General features: G+C 36.1%; 1 protein-coding gene across 1 annotated transcript in view; it reads left to right on the top strand.

Annotated features, from left to right (window-relative positions):
- Positions 1 to 18,940, top strand: part of LOC150094331 (mitogen-activated protein kinase kinase kinase 4-like) — a 172,769-nt gene that overhangs the window by 92,939 nt on the left and 60,890 nt on the right. The window contains exon 9 of the mRNA XM_090412440.1: positions 1,779 to 1,878. Coding sequence (XP_090268566.1) covers positions 1,779 to 1,878 — 100 coding nt within the window. The remainder of the gene's footprint in view (positions 1 to 1,778; positions 1,879 to 18,940) is intronic.

Genomic DNA, 18,940 nt, shown 5'->3' with positions numbered 1-18,940 from the left:
TTGACATAAGAGTACAGTGCAAAACATGCAGCACATCTCCCACCTTTATTACCAGACTTCACAGACACTCCCTGAATATTTGCATGTGGTAGAATCTGAAATTGCATGAGATTAGCATTCTATACGTTTTTATCTCAATAACATATGCTTTATTTTTTCTGGGAATTCCAGAAAACATAAAACATGTCATTTACATTATTAGTTATATTTTTGTTCATATTCATTTCTGGTAATACACTTAGATTTTACCAAGTTAAAATCTTTTGTTTTTAAGGTTACTCCTTGGCGATTAATAGCATGCAACTTAAGTCATACAGATTAGCATTCTGTATGTTTTTATCTCAATAACATATGCTTTATTTTTTCTGGGAATCCCAGAAAACATAAAACATGTCATTTACATTACTACTTATATTTTTGTTCATATTCATTTCTGGTAATACACTTAGTTTTACAAAATTAAAATCTTTTGTTTTTAAGGTTACTCTTTGGAGATTAATTTATCTTTTTTTTTTTCTGTATGCAATGATCACAATTAATTAACCTTAAAATATATCAGCTGCATCAACCATTATATTCTTGTTTTAATCCTATACTCAGGCATATGCAACAAAGTTTAAACTTGACGTATCTTCACAAACTAGACTACTTGTATTTAGAGGGTATTGATTCCATATCAGTTGTTTTAGTACCCTGTAATATAAAATAGACTTATATATATTGCTATGCATTATGGGAAGATTACTACCCAGAGCAGTTTTGACCTTTCTTGAGGTCTCCTCAGTGAGAGCTAGACCTAGCAAGATACTGAAGATAAATCAATGCAGAAGTCATATTTTCCATATACAAGTAATAAAGTATTACCATCGCCGATCTGAAGATACTTCACATGTAAATATTGCTTGTGCTTTGGTACTGGATTAAAACAAGAATAAAATTTCTTCTCTATCTATGATAATTTAATGGATAATGAAGTGGAAAAAACTTTCCCTTTTCAAGAGTAATTAAGAAATGATTACTCACCATTTTTCCACATTTCTTTATTGTCATCATCATCCCCTCCATCTGCCTAAGATGGGTTGATGCTACCATGAACAATAGCTTTCAGTCCTATCTGCAACCAAGTTATTTAAATTTCCATAGGAGTATATACCACTCTTGATGTTTTATATCCATTTTCTTCTAGATCTTCCCAGTGGTATCTGCTGTTTTGGAGAATTTAAGGAAACTTTAATAGGCATTCTGTACATGTCCATACCACTGTTTTTCTTTGATTATTGTTATTATTGTAATACGGTAGGTAGTCATCCTGATCTCCATAACGTTTTATTTATATTCTTCAAACATTTCAAAACCTCTTAGAGCCTTTGTTCTTCTTTTTGTTTAATAACCCAAGTCACTGCACCATAAAAAAAAAAAAAATAAAATAAAATAAAAAACTGTGAAGAGTACCATTGGAGTATATACTATGATTTTAAGTTCTTTGGGGAGATGTGTATTTTTTCATCTATTAGCAAACCTGTGGAAACCAAAGGAATAGTTTGTAGTGCAAAGCTGGCGTCATGAATTTCTTTTAAATCACGTGACATTGATGCTATGTAGTTTTGACTAGAGCTTTTTGATAGTTTATTAGAATAAAGAATTTGCTTTTGTGAAGAGAGGACTATAGTTATTACTAATGACTGTAGCTAATTATTCTTGATAAACTGCTAAGATTGAATATGGAAATGTACACACATTAAACCCCTAGAAAATTTATTTCTTTGTTTTTCTTGCAGAAAAGATATTCTTCATGTGTGTCGAAAATTTAAGGGATTTTTTTATGAATGCTCAAAAAGAACAAGACAAGCAGTTGCTTTTGCCAAAACTCTTCGCAAGGTAATATAACTTAATGCAGTATTATGTATTAGTTTTTTGATTTAAAAATTCATGAAGGATGATTAATAAATTTCCTTCTTTAATTCCACATTAGACTGGATAAGTTATTTGCATATGAAATTGTCTTCATAATTTACTGCAGCAAATGACATGATATGCCGGCCTGGTTGGCCGAGTTGTCAACGTATCCACTCTCTAGCCAAAAGGCTGTGGGTTAAAATCCCACCGTGGGCATGGATGTTTGTGATTGTCTATGAAAATAATAGTGCTGGAATCGCACAGATTCCAGCACTTGTCTTGGATAGTGATGTATCCAAGGCATGGTCTGCTAGACCAGACTTATGAACATATGTTAGACTGACAAGTCAAGTCTAGCAAAATATGCCTTGGATACAGAATCAAATGGAAAAAAACAAAAGTGTTACACAGGAGTAATAAGTCAAAGAGATTTGTTTTTGGAGTCAGCAGCAGCTTTAAAACATACTCCAAACTTCAACAATGTACAAGGCTGTATCAATTTACAAAAAATCTGGGAGACAGTCATTTTAAGATCTAATTAATACATGTTTTCTCTCTGTTTGTCTAACAGTAGATGGCACCAATTAGGACTTTAGTTCCTTGTGTTGTTCATTACAATTTTTTTTTAAAACTAATTCCACTATTATACCAAATTCTTGTTCCATGTATTATGGCAAACTATTCTTGTGCTTTGAAGATGCTGGATATAATACCAGCAAAATGTCAGCTAATAAATTAATAAATATTATTTTCTTTATTATTTTATTATTACACAACTAAAAACTGCAATAATTATGCCAATTTGCAAAACATGGCAAAAGAAACAATATTTTGTTTCTTTTGCGAAAAGAAACTGTGCACAGAACTACAGACCAATAGCTATTTCTTTCCATTCAGGTGTCTTCCTTAGTAGCATCCACTTAAACTTCTTATTTCCTAAACTGCACTTCCATTTATTGACATATTCTAAGCTGGTTTCACAGAAATTCTCAGCTACCTCAAAAAACTTAGCCTCATTAATTTCTACTGACATTTTCAGTTGTTTTTTGACATCAGTAGTTACAAACACTTCACTTTTCTGGACTCTAAATTGTCAGTGTTCATGGCTACTTCTGTAGCTGAAATATTATCTTTTGCAATTAAGCTAATGTATGTTTGGAACATAGACACTTGATCTCTAGCAAATGACAACCACAATTTCAAATAGGGATCTTCACACAATTTCGCAACATAATAGGGCATTGTTGGAAGTTTTTTTTCACTTGGTTAGACTATAATAAATTTAGTTTAATCCTTTATCCAAGTAAGTTTGCACCTGAAGTATCTTCAGGACTGAGGTAACTCGTGGTAAAGGTGGACCAAGCTCTCATCACTCCTTGTCTTAGTATCTCCCATAATGCAAAGCATATCTCCTTACAGACATGCATAATGCCATGCATTAAGGGAAGGGCCACTACCCAAACCAGTTTCGACCTTTATTGAGGTCTCGTCAGTGGGACCCAGAGGTGGTGGAAGCAATGGAGAGGTCATATTTACCTGTATGAGTTGCCAAAAGGTGTCTCACCTTATTAAATTACTCTGGATTTAGAGAAAGATGTTGGAAGTTTTTTCCCACTTGGTTAGACTATAATAAATTTAGTTTAATCCAAGTGGGGAAAAAACTTCCAACATCTTTCTCTAAATCCAGAGTAATTTAATAATAAGGTGAGACACCTTTTGGCAACTCATATAGGTAAATGTATCCTCTCCATTACTTCCACCTTGGTATCACCACTTGTCAGTGGGTCTGGGTAGTGGCCCTTTCCCTAATGCATGGCATTATGCATATCTGCAAGGAGATGTGCTTTGCATTATGGGAGATACTAAGACAAGGAGTGATGAGAGCTTCGTCCACCTTTACCATGAGTTGCCTCAGTCCTGAAGATACTTCAGGCACAAACTTTATTTGCTTACACTTGGATAAAGGATTAAACTAAATTTATTATTGTTAACTTACCAGTCATCTTCAAAATTCTTGAAAAAATAACACACACTACACTACAGAACTATTTACAGAAGTACAACATTATCTCACAAAACCAGTATGGATTCCAGAAAACAAAAAGCACCATCACCTTATTAGAATATATCGCCAACACCATAGACATAGCTCTCAATAAAAATAAGCTCGCTGTCCTTATACTTATTGACTTAACTAAAGCTTTTGATATACTTGAACATGGCATACTGCTGACCAAATACATTCAGTTGGAATAAGAGGAACACTGCATACCTGGTTCAGGAACTGTCTCTCAAACAGAACACAAAAATAGGCAGAAACATTACAGCCAGGCTATACAGATAAAACACAGTCCTACAATTCTCCATATTATCACCTACCCTGTTCAACATATACATTAATGACATTCACAACTTGGCCACACAAAGTAAAATATATCAATATGCAGACAACACCGTGCTACTAGCATTCCATAAAGACATCGACACTGCTCTTTGCAAAGCAAGACCTAAATGAAATAATAACTTACTTCTACCAAAACTCATTTATAGCACCAATATGCAGATGTTAATTATACATAATCCGAGAATAATGCGTTCCGCACCACTATCACTACACTCTCACACATATCCCTACATTAACAACAAAAATAGCTGCCAATCTCCCAAAATCATACCTGCAACACATTCAAAATACCTTGGCCTTTACCTAGATTGTCACTGTGAATGGACAAAACATATAGAATAACTGCATACTAAACTCTGCATCATTGCAGCAAAACCTTTCCAAGTAAAAGACATGATTCCATATAATATAAAAAAATTTCCTATATCACTGTTTTGTGAATCGCTACTCGGTCTACGCTAACACGTCAAACAAGCATCTAGCAAAAATAAAAACATTACATAAGAAAATTATTTCAACAGCGATTTGGAGGCCTCACATACAATAGTCAATAACAGAATCCTTTATGGTGGTGCACAAAATCCTGAGCATTAAAAATCTCAAACACTACATAATCTTACTAAGGAATTACTTCAGCAACACTTATTGTAAACAGAGACACGTAACATGACCCACCACAATTCTTTACACGCCTAGATCCTTCAGCAACTCATACGGCTCTGCATTGAGATCACATATCATATCCATACTACTCAACAACCTACCACAAATTTAAAACACATAGACAATTACAGAACATTGAATCTGTACCAACACAATTAATATAGCACTCACACCTATATACACCTCACAAATCACCAGCATCCAATGCCTACATTCCATATATAAAAAAAAGCCCAACAACTTAAATAGTATATGCTAATCCCACTATCTTAATAAAAGCTAACCCTAGTTTTGAAGCAAGTTGGATTAGTACAGCTTAATCAACTAATCCTCATTATCCAATCACTACAATTAACTTCCAGGTCTCGATAATTTCACAGATAATAATGATGAAGATCATTTTTTTCTTCATATTTATTTTATATATTATATGTGTGTCAGTATCTGTTATGCACATGCATTCATGTAATGCATTATAAATAAAATATTCTGGAGGTTGTTGAAGAAACTTAAGAATGGAGGAAAGAGTGCTGTAAAAGGAATTAGAGATGATAAAGGTGACATGAAAACGGGAGAAAAAGATATCCTTGAAGTATGGAGTAATTACTTTGAAAAACTGCTAAATGAAACAAGCAGTGATGACAGCACAGTGGTAAAAAACACTGACCAGGCATGCAGTCAGGAATACATATCCATACTTGAAGTAGAAAAAGCCATCAAAGGCTTGAAATGTGGAAAGGCAGCAGGAGTAGATGATATTCGACCAGAAATGCTGAAGTATGGTGGTATAAGAGTATTACAGTGGCTGCACTGCATAGTTCAGAAAGCCTGGACAGAGGGACGAATTCCCGATGATTGGAGTAGAGCTCTCATAGTACCCATATATAAAAAGGGAAATAAAACTGAATGTGAGAATTACAGAGGTATTTCTCTACTGAGTGTTCCTGGCAAGATCTATGCAAGTATACTTGAGAAACGGTTGAGAAGAATTGTGGAAGAAAAGCTTGGTGAAGAACAAGCTGGATTCAGGCCAAATAGAGGCTGTCAGGATCAGATCTTCACTTTACGACAAATAGTCGAGAAAGCATGGGAATATAACAGAGATCTGTATTTAAGTTTTGTCGATCTGGAAAAGGCATATGACAAGGTGCCAAGAGAGAAGCTATTCAATACGCTGCAGTTATATGGTGTGAATGGGGCATTATACCAAGCAATACTTAGTCTTTATTTGAGTTGTAAGTCAGCAGTCAGAATTGAAGGAAGTACAGGAAGATGGTTTAATGTTAAATCTGGTGTGAGACAAGGATGTACATTATCCCCTCTGTTATTCATTATCTATATGGATCACATTATGAAGGAAAGTGGTATTAAACATGATATCAAAATTGGAGATGTTAATGTCAGCTCTTTGCTTTATGCAGATGATGTTGTACTTCTAAATAAATCTGCTACAAGTCTGCAAGATTCTCTGACTAAATTGAATAGCTGTTGTAATAGATATGGTATGAAGGTCAGCAATAAAAAGACAAAGACAATGAAAATAGGCAGAATCATTGAAAATGTCAACTGTGTTGTGAATGGAGAACCTGTGGAACAAATAAAACATTTCAGCTATTTAGGCACGATTTTTACTGAAGATGGTAAATTAAATATAGAAATAGACAACAGAATCAGCAAAGCTGGTATGGTGGGAAGTCAATTGAATAAATTCATATGGAATAAGAGAGAAATTAGTCGGAACACTAAATTAGCTGTATACAAGACAGTGTTCAAACCAGTTTTAACTTATGGATCTGAGAGCTGGGTCAGCAGTAAAACACTTGACCAAAGACTAGAGACCACAGATATGAGAGTCCTGAGAAAGATTATGGGCGTGAACAGATGGCAACAATGGCAATATCATATTAAAAACGAGGATATTAGGAAAGAACTTGACATTGTCAGCATCCAGGAATGCGTTAGCAGAGCTAATCTCAGGTGGTATGGTCACTTAAATAGAATGGGCGAGGAAAGATTAGCAAAACAAGTGTTCTCTGCCAGGGTGGCAGCAAAACGACCCAGAGGAAGGCCAAGGTATAGGTGGATTGATACGATACAAAGTGCTTTAGACGATAGAAATATAAGATCTGATAATGTTGGAGTCTTGACAAGTAACAGACTGATTTGGAGGAAAATTGTAGATAGGAAATTAATAATGATGTAATTTTTTTCATGTAGTACTATCATATCCTGTACACCCCTTGAGGGTACATGGCAGGAATTTGATGATGATGATGATGATGTATGAATAGCAAGAAGGTGGCAAAATATTCTGGAGGTTGTGGAAGAAGCTTAGGAATGGAGGAAAGAGTGCTGTAAAATGAGTTAGAGATGATAAAGGTGACATGAAAACTGCAGAAAAAGATATCCTTGAAGTATAGAGTAATTACTTTGAAAAACTGCTAAATGAAACAAGCAGTGATGATAGCACAGTGGTAAAAAAAATACTGACCAGGCATGCAGTCAGGAATACATATCCATACTTGAAGTAGAAAAAGCCATCAAAGGCTTGAAATGTGGAAAGGCAGCAGGAGTAGATGATATTCGACCAGAAATGCTGAAGTATGGTGGTATGAGTCTTACAGTGGCTGCACTGCATAGTTCAGAAAGCTTGGACAGAGGGACGAATTCCCGAAGTAGAGCTCTCATAGTACCCATATATAAAAAGGGAAATAAAACTGAATGTGAGAATTACAGAGGTATTTCCCTACTGAGTGTTCCTGGCAAGATCTATGCAAGTATACTTGAGAAACGGTTGAGAAGAATTGTGGAAGAAAAGCTTGGTGAAGAACAAGCTGGATTCAGGCCAAACAGAGGCTGTCAGGATCAGATCTTCACTTTACGACAAATAGTCGAGAAAGCATGGGAATATAACAAAGATCTGTATTTAAGTTTTGTCGATTTGGAAAAGGCATATGATAAGGTGCCAAGAGAGAAGCTATTCAATACACTGCAGTTATATGGTGTCAGTGGGCATTATATCAAGCAATACTTAGTCTTTATTTGAGTTGCAAGTCAGCAGTTAGAATTGAAGGAAGTACAGGAAGATGGTTTAATGTTAAATCTGGTGTGAGACAAGGATGTACATTATCTCCTCTGTTATTCATTATCTATAAGGATCACATTATGAAGGAAAGTGGTATTAAACCTGATATCAAAATTGGAGATGTTAATGTCAGCTCTTTGCTTTATGCGGATGATGTTATACTTCTAAATAAATCCGCTACAAGTCTGCAAGATTCTCTGACTAAATTGAATAGTTGTTGTAATAGATATGGTATGAAGGTCAGCAATAAAAAGACAAAAGACAATGAAAATAGGCAGAATCATTGAAAATGTCAACTGTATTGTGAATGGAGAACCTGTGGAACAAGTAAAACGTTTCAGCTACTTAGGCACGATTTTTACTGAAGATGGTAAATTCAATATAGAAATAGACAACAGAATCAGCAAAGCTGGTATGGTGGGAAGTCAATTGAATAAATTCATATGGAATAAGAAAGAAATTAGTCGGAACACTAAATTAGCTGTATACAAGACTGTGTTCAAACCAATTTTAACTTATGGATCTGAGAGCTGGGTCAGAAGTAAAACACTTGACCAAAGACTAGAGACCGCAGATATGAGAGTCCTGAGAAAGATTAGAGACGTGAACAGATGGCATCAATGGCAATATCATATTAAAAATGTGGATATTAGGAAAGAACTTGACATTGTCAGCATCCAGGAATGTGTTAGCAGAGCTAATCTCAGATGGTATAGTCACTTAAATAGAATGGGAGAGGAAAGATTAGCAAAACAAGTGTTCTCTGCCAGGTTGGCAGGAAAACGACCCAGAGGAAGACCAAGATATAGGTGGATTGATACGGTACAAAGTGCCTTAGACGATAGAAATATAAGATCTGATAATGTTGGAGTCTTGACAAGTAACAGACTGATTTGGAGGAAAATTGTAGATAGGAAGTTAGTAATGATGTAATTTTTTCATGTAGTACTATCATATCCTGTACACCCCTTGTGGGTACATGGCAGGAATTTGATGATGATGATAATATAGTTTGATTGAAAAAAAAAAAAAAGAAATATATTTTAATTGTAATATAATATTGTATATGATAATTGTTATTTTATATAATAATAATGAAATGTAATATAATATAATAATTATTAAGAGAGACCTCCAGGGAGTCAGGAACTCATCAAGGGAGGTCACATACTACATGCACCTGCTATTATACTTGAATTCATTCACACTGCTTGCACTCACAACATCCAACGGCAATCCATTCCAATCACGCACCACCCTATGAGAGAAAAATCTAGCCCTCACCCCCTTCTTAGTGGCATTCATCCTCAGCTTCCAAGTGGGTGTGCTCTTGTCCTTTCCCTATCCTCAGTAAATTGAAAAATTCAATGGACCGAAATCCTGTATGACCCTTTCAGAAGTTTGTAAGTCTCAATCATATAACTCCTCTTTCTCCTGTTCTGTTTGATAGTGTCTACAAATTCTCCATCTGTCTTCATAATTAGTATTCCATAATCTTGATATCATTTTCAACACTCTTCTTTGTGCACTCTCCACTATATCAGAATTGCAATGGAGGCCAGACCTGTGCACAATAGTGTAAGTGAGGTCTTATCAAGGCCTTGTAAAGAGGCAAAATGACATCCTTATCTTTACATGTGAACATTCATTTTGGCATTGCAATCATCTTTTGAGTTGGATTTGCAATCTTTACTACATGGCCCCTGAACTTCACCTTCCTATCTATTAACACTCCAAGATGCCTAGCCTCATCAGTTTCTTCTAGCATAATCAAACCAATATAATATGACATTGGATATCTAATCACACCAAAGTGAATGACGTTACATTTACTGACATCCAATTTCCCATGCCCACAATTCCAGCCTATTCAAATCATTCTGCAAGTACTGCATATCAGCAGCATTCCTGATTACCCTCCCTATCTTTGCATCATCAGCAAATAACTGTACGTCGTTTGTCATACCTTTCCAATATCATTAATGTAGAGATTGAATAACATTGGACCAAGCACTGATCCTTGTGGTACACCACTTGTTACCTTAAATCTTGCAGACTCACATCCCCCCCGTATACTACTTTTTGATATCTGTCAGTCATCCATATATTCTATAACCCAAACCCATATTCTCTAGTTTATGCAACAGTCTACCATGCTGTATTCTGTCAAAAGGCCTTAGCAAAATCCAAAAGTATCATGGGTTATCCAGTCCCTCTGTCTAGTTCAATGGTAACATTGTTATAGAATGTGAGCAAGTTGCTAAAACATGACCTTCCCTTAGTAAACACATGTTGCTCATTGCAAAGTAGAGATTCACTGTCAACCCATTTCTGAATGCAAGCCTAACGAATTTTTCCAAAATCTTCACTACTACTCCAGAGATACCAAGTCATTAATAGTTGGATACGTCAGTCTTTGCACCACCCTTGTGAAATGGAATTACTATACATTCTTTCCATCCTTCTGGAATCTTCCCTTTTCTGACACTCCTATTAAACAGCCTGTTCAAAGGAATAGCTGAATACTCTTTTAGCACACATGTTGATATCCCATCAGTCCTATTGCTGAATTCTAATTCAGTTTGTGCAACATCTCTCTAATAATTGGAGGCTAGGTGTCGTACTGATATGATCGTCGGCTTTTTGAGAGCTCCTGAAAATATTAGTATTATTTTGTGTTATAATTGGCGATTTTACTAGAATTTTACGTAGTACTGTTTGCTTTTGTTTCATGGTGTATCTGTGCAATTTTTGTGTGTTTTCTGTGTTATTTTAATTATTATTTTAAAGATAAGATAGCATACATATGGCACCAATAAAAAAAAATAAAAATAAAAAAAAAAAATGGTGGCCAGGTCGCCATGTTTGTTTAAGAGTTTTGATGTAAACGAATTTATGCAATGTGCTGTCTATGAGATGTATGCTTTGCGAAGAGCGGTGGGAGTCTGGTTAAATGGTGATAGTGAAGTTAATATGTGCAGAAAGTGTAAGGAGAATGAGGATCTCAAGCGTGTTTCGGGTGGCGAGAGTGATATCGTTAATGATAGTCAGAATGTAGAAAATGGCGGTGTGATAGAGAATTGCGTGGTAGTGCCAGATAGGTGTGAGAGCATCGTTGAAAGTGTAAATGAGGGTAGAAATACAGAACGAATGGATGATTTGATTGATAATGAAAATGGTGAGATAAATGCGAGTAGTGAAATCGCACGTTTGAACGGAGCGATACACAGAGCAAAAAGGCAACTGGAGCGTATGGAAAAATGTGTGCTGAACGTACTGACTAATAAACGGCGAAAGTCTGTGACGACAAATAATAGAATGTTCGTAAACGTCAATAAAATGAAGGAACGAGTGCTGTATGGGGATTCGCTATTAAGAGGTGTGATAGTTGAGAGTTTGACGAAATCGTACCAGCCAGGTACGAACATAAAGGACTTCAGTGAATCTATTCGAGTGCAAAAACAGAGGGTGAAAGAGATGATAATCGTGGCAGTGTTGGATTCTGAAGCAAATGATAATTACTCTAATCTCTACATAATCAGAATCCAACAAGAAAAATAAGGATGATAAAGGGAAGGGAAAGAATATTGGAGAAAGTCCAAATAGTATTAATCGCATAACTGAAAGTAAAGAGCAATTTGACAAAAGGCTGATGACAGAAGGGCAAACCCTAATTCACCAGGAAGTAAATAAGTTAAATCAGCCAATAATGGATAGTCTTAATGAGGTTGTGAGACAATTATCAGCTATTACTTTGAAGTCTCAAGAAAACCAAAACCCCACAACTGATAAAATTAATGAGATAATTAAACCTGAAGTGGAAAAACAAAATCAACCCATTTTTAGCTAGTCTAGATAAGGTAATTCAAGGACTAGATAATGTTAAACAACAGATGTCTATTGTCTCTCAACCTAAGACAGAGACACAAAACATAGAGATCCTCCCAAATGTTATAATTGCAACAAAGTTGGACATTGTGCCAGGAATTGTTTCTATAACAAGGGAAACTACTCTAATAGCAGATGGGACTCGAAGTTTGGATACAAACCCCACAGAAGAAATAATGGAATTCAGAAACACCAAGCACCTAATGAAAGAATGATGAGAGTTAGAGGAGAAATCCTAGGTTCTAAGTGTAATATTTTATTAGATACAGGATGTAATGCTTCAACTATTAGAAAGGACTATCTCCAAAGTATAAGACATAAATTAAGGAATAATATTGCCAAACTTAGACAACATGTAAGAATTACTTCTCTTTCAGATTCAAACTTTGTAGCATATGAAAAGATTCGAGCAAGAATCTACCTATCAGAATTTAAGCTAAGTATCTGGCAGGACTTACTTATCATCCCCTCAACCGCTGACATAAGCTCCCACATCATTTTGGGAACAAATTTCTTAGAAAGATATCAGTTCTCCTGTGATTTTTTTAAAAGGGAAGTATGCCTAATGGGCAGGAAAATAAGTGTCAGAACAAATGGCAATTATATGCATAATAGAACAAGGAGGCAGAAAGCAAGGTTTCATGTACCTGAGAAAGGATTTACCCCAAATAAAGTGGAGCTGTCTGTAACTGAACCAACTGTGAAGGATAGTAATACACAGTCTGTTATGCCTTATCTACCAGAATCAAAATGTAACACTGATGAACATTCTCAACAACTGATAGCCAAACCTGAACCTGAAGTTATCAATAAGGAACAAACAACAGTTGAGGTAAATTGTGCCAGGGTGACTAGTCTATATAACAGAAAACAAGATTTGTATCTTAAAAGGACATTCCCACATAATAAATATAAAATACATTTAGTTACTAGTGTATGGAACAAGAGAAATCCAAGAGAAAAAGCAAAAGAAAGTAAGTGTACAAACTGGAATAGCAGGTGTGGAAACTATGTAAGATCTCATGGAGAAAATATAAGATCTGATTCCTCCACCAAAGGAACTTATGTGAAAAATTTTTCTTTAAAGAAAAATTTTTCAAAGGAAGAGTAAGCTTTTGTTGGATTCTGATTATGTAGAGATTAGAGTAATTATTATTTGCTTCAGAATCCAACATGATCTTCCATCACAAAGGCTAGACTTGTAAATATTATTTAATGTAAACAGCTTATTTTACAAATTAATATTCATATAACTACCTTAATTTTGTCTAATATTTAATTATTTAATCAAGATATATGTATTAATAATGAAAAGACTGTATTAAATATTATTAAGCTATTTTAATTATTTCTATGTTAATATAGAATTTATATTTGATAATTTAACTGCGCAATAATTGAAATGTAAATATTCTCTATTTATTATGTTTTGTTTTGTTGTCATGGAGATGCATGTAAGTAAGCGAGTGCGAGTTTTGGAACACCACGTGAAGAGAAGGTTTATTGAAAAGAGTTTTAGATCACGAGAACAATTTAGGCGGGAAGAACGGATATAAAAAGTGAGGAACACTGGAAAAAAAGAGAGCGTTAGAGAATTTAAGAGAGAGAGAAAAGAGAGGATTGGCATTAGGTTGGAATCAGAGCATTCGGCATTAGGGAATCACAATGCGATAATAGCGAGTCGGCAAATCACTCAAGCAGCTAAATAAAGTCTACTAGTCGAGAGGCGGTTAGCTAATAAGTTGTAGAATAACAGTTATAGCTACGGAAGACAGCTGATTGACTACTAAATAGACTAGCAATACTTGAGTTGATATTTAATTTCAGGGCTGACCTGTCAAGGACACACAGAATCTTGAAATAAAGCACAGAATTACTAGAATAGTAGAGGCTGTAAAATTGAAGTTTACCGTTAGCTATGTTTAGAATTGTAGTATCTAAAGAATTTATTGAATGCCGGAAGAGTGAACAACTGTGCATATAAAACCTCAAGTTAAGGAATTATTGTGTGTTGCCTTATTTCATGAGTGATCAGTAGTACTTTATGCAAGAACGTTTGTTTATGTGTATAGTGACCGTGAATTAATTCAGTTAATGCTTTGAAGATTTATTTTAATGAGTGCTGATTATTGTTAAAAGTGTTTACAGTTAAAAAAAAATGTTTGTGTGTAAGTTCATGAAGAAAGAAGATTATCGGTAAGATTATTCCAACCATTAATATTCCTTTGCAGAGAAGTGTGTGAGTTTCATCCTAGAATTTCCTTACACTAACAGTAACTATTGCAGAAATTAGCCAAAGTGTAATTATAAGTGTTTGCTTGTAAAGAGGTATTGCTGCAATTTTTATTGTATTTGAAACTTAAAGAACTATGAGATATTGATGTGAATGATCATTAAGGAATTTTATTAAATAGTTAAAAGGAACTGTGAGAAGACTGTATTACAGATAACAGAATTACCATTGTCTGAGCTTGTATGACTTTATTATCAGAAAGGCTGAAGTGTTTATAATAACTTATTTAGTGATTTGATCTTAAGTGGAAAATTTGTGATTCTAAATTAAATGTTAGTTTTTGTTAATCTAAAGTTATATTTTGCCTGAATCTCTTTTACTGCACCATCCATAAAATATTCGAACCAAAGCGGGTGAATTAAGTTAGTTAAATATACTTGGCCAGTATATATAATATTAACACCTAAAAGGAGAGATAGTTGTGAGTTGGTTTATCTTCAATTCTTGAACTAATTTAGATATAAACTGGTGCAATCTTTAAATATAAATTTTCTTTATATTTGAATTAGAAATCAACTTATCAATAGTTTAAGAACATCATAGTGAATAACAAGTCGGATCCAAAGTATAAATTAAGAAGAAGAAGGATCCAACAGCAGGAACAAATGATTTGAAAGAAGACAAAATGGAAATGATAGAGGATGTGAGGGAATTACTTGAGGTAGCAAAAGAGAAGAGTGAGAGAGTAACGTTGGTGAGTATTTTACCGAGGTATGACAGTGAAGTGTTTAAGAGGGCCATAATTGCCAATGACTTTATGCGTGGGTTATGCATGGAGAGGGGTGTGGAATTTGTGGAGTGAGTTCGATGGGCAAAAGGATTTATATAAGATGGATGGGTTACATTTGAATGGAGTTGGTGTACGGAGACTTGAAAAAGTGTTGATGAATGATGTGGAAGTGGATGTACAGACTCAGGGAAACTACATTTATTAAGGAGGGGGTCTGTATATCTACCCTGCTATTCCTTGCAGAGTAGATATGCAGACCTTAGGGAGGCAGTTGAGTGTGTGAATGAGTATAATATGCCCGAGCGAGTACGAAGGACAACAAATCAGAATGGGATAGTTGGTATAAGGCATCAAAGTAGGGGTGGGACAAATGGACTTCTGCAATTCATGTACACTAATGCCAGGAGTATTAGGAACAAGAAGGAAGAGTTTTTGGCCTTGGTTGGCACTTCCAGGCCACAGGTTGTTGGTATTAGTGAAACATGGCTGACAGAAGATGATAAAGCTAGTGGGATTGAATGCAATGGGTATAGCATGTTCAGGAGTGACAGGGTGAATAAAAAGGGGGAAGGAGTGTTATTGATGATAGCCGATGAGTTGCAGCCAAGGAGTATAGAAGTTGAACTGCAGGATAGAGAAAAGAGCACATTTGAGGCTGTTTGGTGTGAGATAGAATCTAGCAGAACAAAATATACAATTGGGTGCTGTTATAGACCAGGTGATGGAATAGATGGTGGGGATAGTATGCATAGGCAAATAGAAGAAATGAGTGGAAGGAGGGTAATTATTATGGGTGATTTCAATTATGGTAACATTGACTGGAAAGAGGAGAGGGCACATGGGAGGAAGGAATTGGATTTTATGTGGTTATTAAGGGACAACTATCTGCAGCAGCATGTAGTGGAAAATACCAGGAGGCAGAGAGCGCTTGACCTAGTAATTGCAACTGAGAATGTGGCTGTAACGAACATGACCGTGTTGCCACCAATTGGTGAGAGTGACCTTAAGGTCATGACTTGGGAGGTGGCTAAAGGAGTGGAATTTACAATTAAGACAGGGTACATGTGGAATTACCGGGCTGGTAAGTATGACAAGCTTAGGTGTGTGTGCTTGGCTCAGTGCCATGGCATGTAAAACTGCAAGGGCTGAATGCTGATAGTGCATGGGAGGTGATTAAGAAGTGTTTGCAGGAGGCAATGGTTGACTGTATACCAAGAGTCTGAATAATAAATCAAGTAGGGGTTAAATGGATCAATAATACTATTAAGCTTGAGCTGCAAAAAAATAAACAATTGTGGAGGGAATTTAAGGAGAAAAGTGACCAGCAGGCACAAGAACAGTATAAAGGCTCAGGCCAGGATGGTAAGTAACAAGGATGGTAAGAAAAGCAAAAGCGGATTACGAAAGAAAATTGGCCATGCAGGCTAAAGAGAATCCCAAACAGTTTTTTCAATATGTTGCAAGTAAAAGGAAAAATGTTCATGGCAGAATGATCTTAAAAAATGCTGAGGGTAGGGAGGTAACCGAATTAGTGGATATAGTGGAATTACTGAGCGAGCACTTTGCAAGAGTATGTCATCCAAGTGGTGACATTGCAGGAATGGAAGAACCAACAGCTTATACTGGAATTGTGATGAATGAACTACAGGTAACTAGTCTATTACAGAACCTCAATGTCAATACATCTGTGGGATTGGATGGTATACCAGCTCGTGTCGTATGCGAAGCAGCTAAAGAATTGTCAGTGCCCTTGACCATTTTGTTTAATTTGAGCCTCGGGTCTGGGTCAGTCCAAAGGGGTGGAAAGAGGGGAAAATAGTTCCGCTGCATAAAGGTGGTTCCAAGGCTGCTGTTGAAAATTACCGGCCAATCAGCATAACAGGAATCATTATCAAAGTCTTGGAGAAAATAGTCAAGAGGAAAATACAAGATTGGATAGAAGAAAATGGGATACTGTATCGGGGACAGGATGGTTTTGTGAAGGGTAGGTCATGCCTCAGTAACCTGCTCACATATTATAACACAGTGACGGCTGAACTGGATAAGGGTAATAGGTTTACAGTGATTCTACTGGACCTTGCTAAGGCCTTTGACAGGATACCACATGGAATTCTAATCAGTAAATTGCAGCATATGGGGATGGATATAGGGTTAGTGAGATGGATAGGAGGGTGGTTGACAGAGAGATATCAGAGTGGTTTATTCAGGAGTAGAGTCCACAAGACGGCCTGTGACTAGTGGTGTGCCACAAGGATCTGTTCTTGGACCACTGCTGTTTAATTTGTTCATTAATGATATAGGAAAGGATCTGAGAGGAACAGTTCATTTGTTTGCGGATGATGCAAAGTTGGGTAGGGCAATAGTGAATGCAGATAATGTCAAAATTTTGCAAGAAGATTTGGATAGATTGGAGGTCTGGGCTAAGGAGAATGGATGTCAATTTAATGTGGCAAAATGTAAGGTTATACATTTTGGGGTGAAAAGATTAGCAGCAGATTACTACATTTGGTGGAACTGTACTCCAGGAAATTGATGAGGCATGAGATTTAGGAGTGTTGGTGGATAAGGAGTTGAAGTTTAGGGGGCACATTGCAAAAGTGGCCAAATCAGCTCATCAAATCACTTGGTTGCTGAAGAATACGTTGACAAGCAGGTTATAGTTTCTCTGTATCGAGCCTTGATAAGACCCCATCTCGACTACTGTGCCCAGATTTGGTCACCTAGGTTTCTTCTTGATGGGGAGGAGGTTGACAGGATCCAGAGGCGAGTGACCAAGATGATAGCAGGTCTGTGGAATGAACCTTATGAGAACAGGTTGAGGATTTGTGGGTTGCAAAAATTGGTTGATAGGCGGAGGAGGGGAGATATGATTGAGACATTCAAATTACTGAAGGGTTTCTATAAAATTAATTCAGAAGATATTTTTGAGAAAAGGGCTGGTTGTGGGAGAACTAGGGGACATCCCGAGAAACTGGGCAAAAGTGTTGTTAGTAAAGGTGTTAGATTTGGGTTCTTTACTTTTAGAGTGGTGAATGAGTGGAATGGGCTGCCAGAGTCTGTGGTGGATGCTGTGACAGTGAATGCGTTTAAGGCGAGGTATGATAGATACTGTATTAATGTCGAATAGTTGTGATGAATATGATTTGGGGGCTCCCTCGATGAGTCTAATGACTCCCTGGAGTTGCCCGTGATAATAATAATACCTCGTTGTCATACACTGAGTTTCTTCATCCAGTGATTGAGCTCACTGCTACAAAGTTGTGTACACTAGGTTGATAGCTCTTAACAAAATGTGCACTCATTAGTTGAACAACCTCTTTTTCATCTGGTACCCTCACACCATCTGCATTTAGAAGATTTATTCTTTCATATTCATTCTTTCTTTTACTTGCTGCATATCGATAGACATGAGTTGTCCTTAGCACACAGAGCCAGTTTCTTTCTTTTCATACACAGGTTATGACTATTCTAGCCTGCTGCTTATCATTTTCATAACGGATATCATCCTTATGCACACATATTTTTCTTACGAATCTCTTGCTTAATAAGATTGCACATCCATTTGACTCCTACCCTATTTATTCTTCGACCTCTTGGGACACATTCTGATATTGCATCATTTAAGTATTGTTTTAATGCTTCCCATGCACTGTCGATATTCTTCCCATCCAGCAACCGATTCCCATTCCACTGAATCAATATACTTCTCAATTCGTCATAATTTCCTTCTGTGTAGTTCAGCATGTAACGTTTTCTACGTATGAATAATGGAATATTCATAAACTTAGCGACTTTCCAAGTGAGTACCTGCATGATCACTGTCACGAACCGGAGTTATAATAGTTACGTCTTTAACTGAAACACCGTCTGACACTATAATCAGATATAATTGATCTTGTTAGATTTCACCACCTGATGGCTTCAAACTCACTGCTACATGAAATACTGTTAGTAGTAGTACTACAATCATAACTCTCAACT

Source organism: Typopeltis vanoorti, chromosome 22 (genome assembly GCF_054136105.1).
Source record: "Typopeltis vanoorti isolate ZY-2024b chromosome 22, IOZ_Tvanoo_1.0, whole genome shotgun sequence".
Classification (NCBI taxonomy): domain Eukaryota; kingdom Metazoa; phylum Arthropoda; class Arachnida; order Uropygi; family Thelyphonidae; genus Typopeltis; species Typopeltis vanoorti.
Note: the sequence above shows the minus strand (reverse complement) of the source record. Positions and strands in the feature narration are given on the sequence as shown.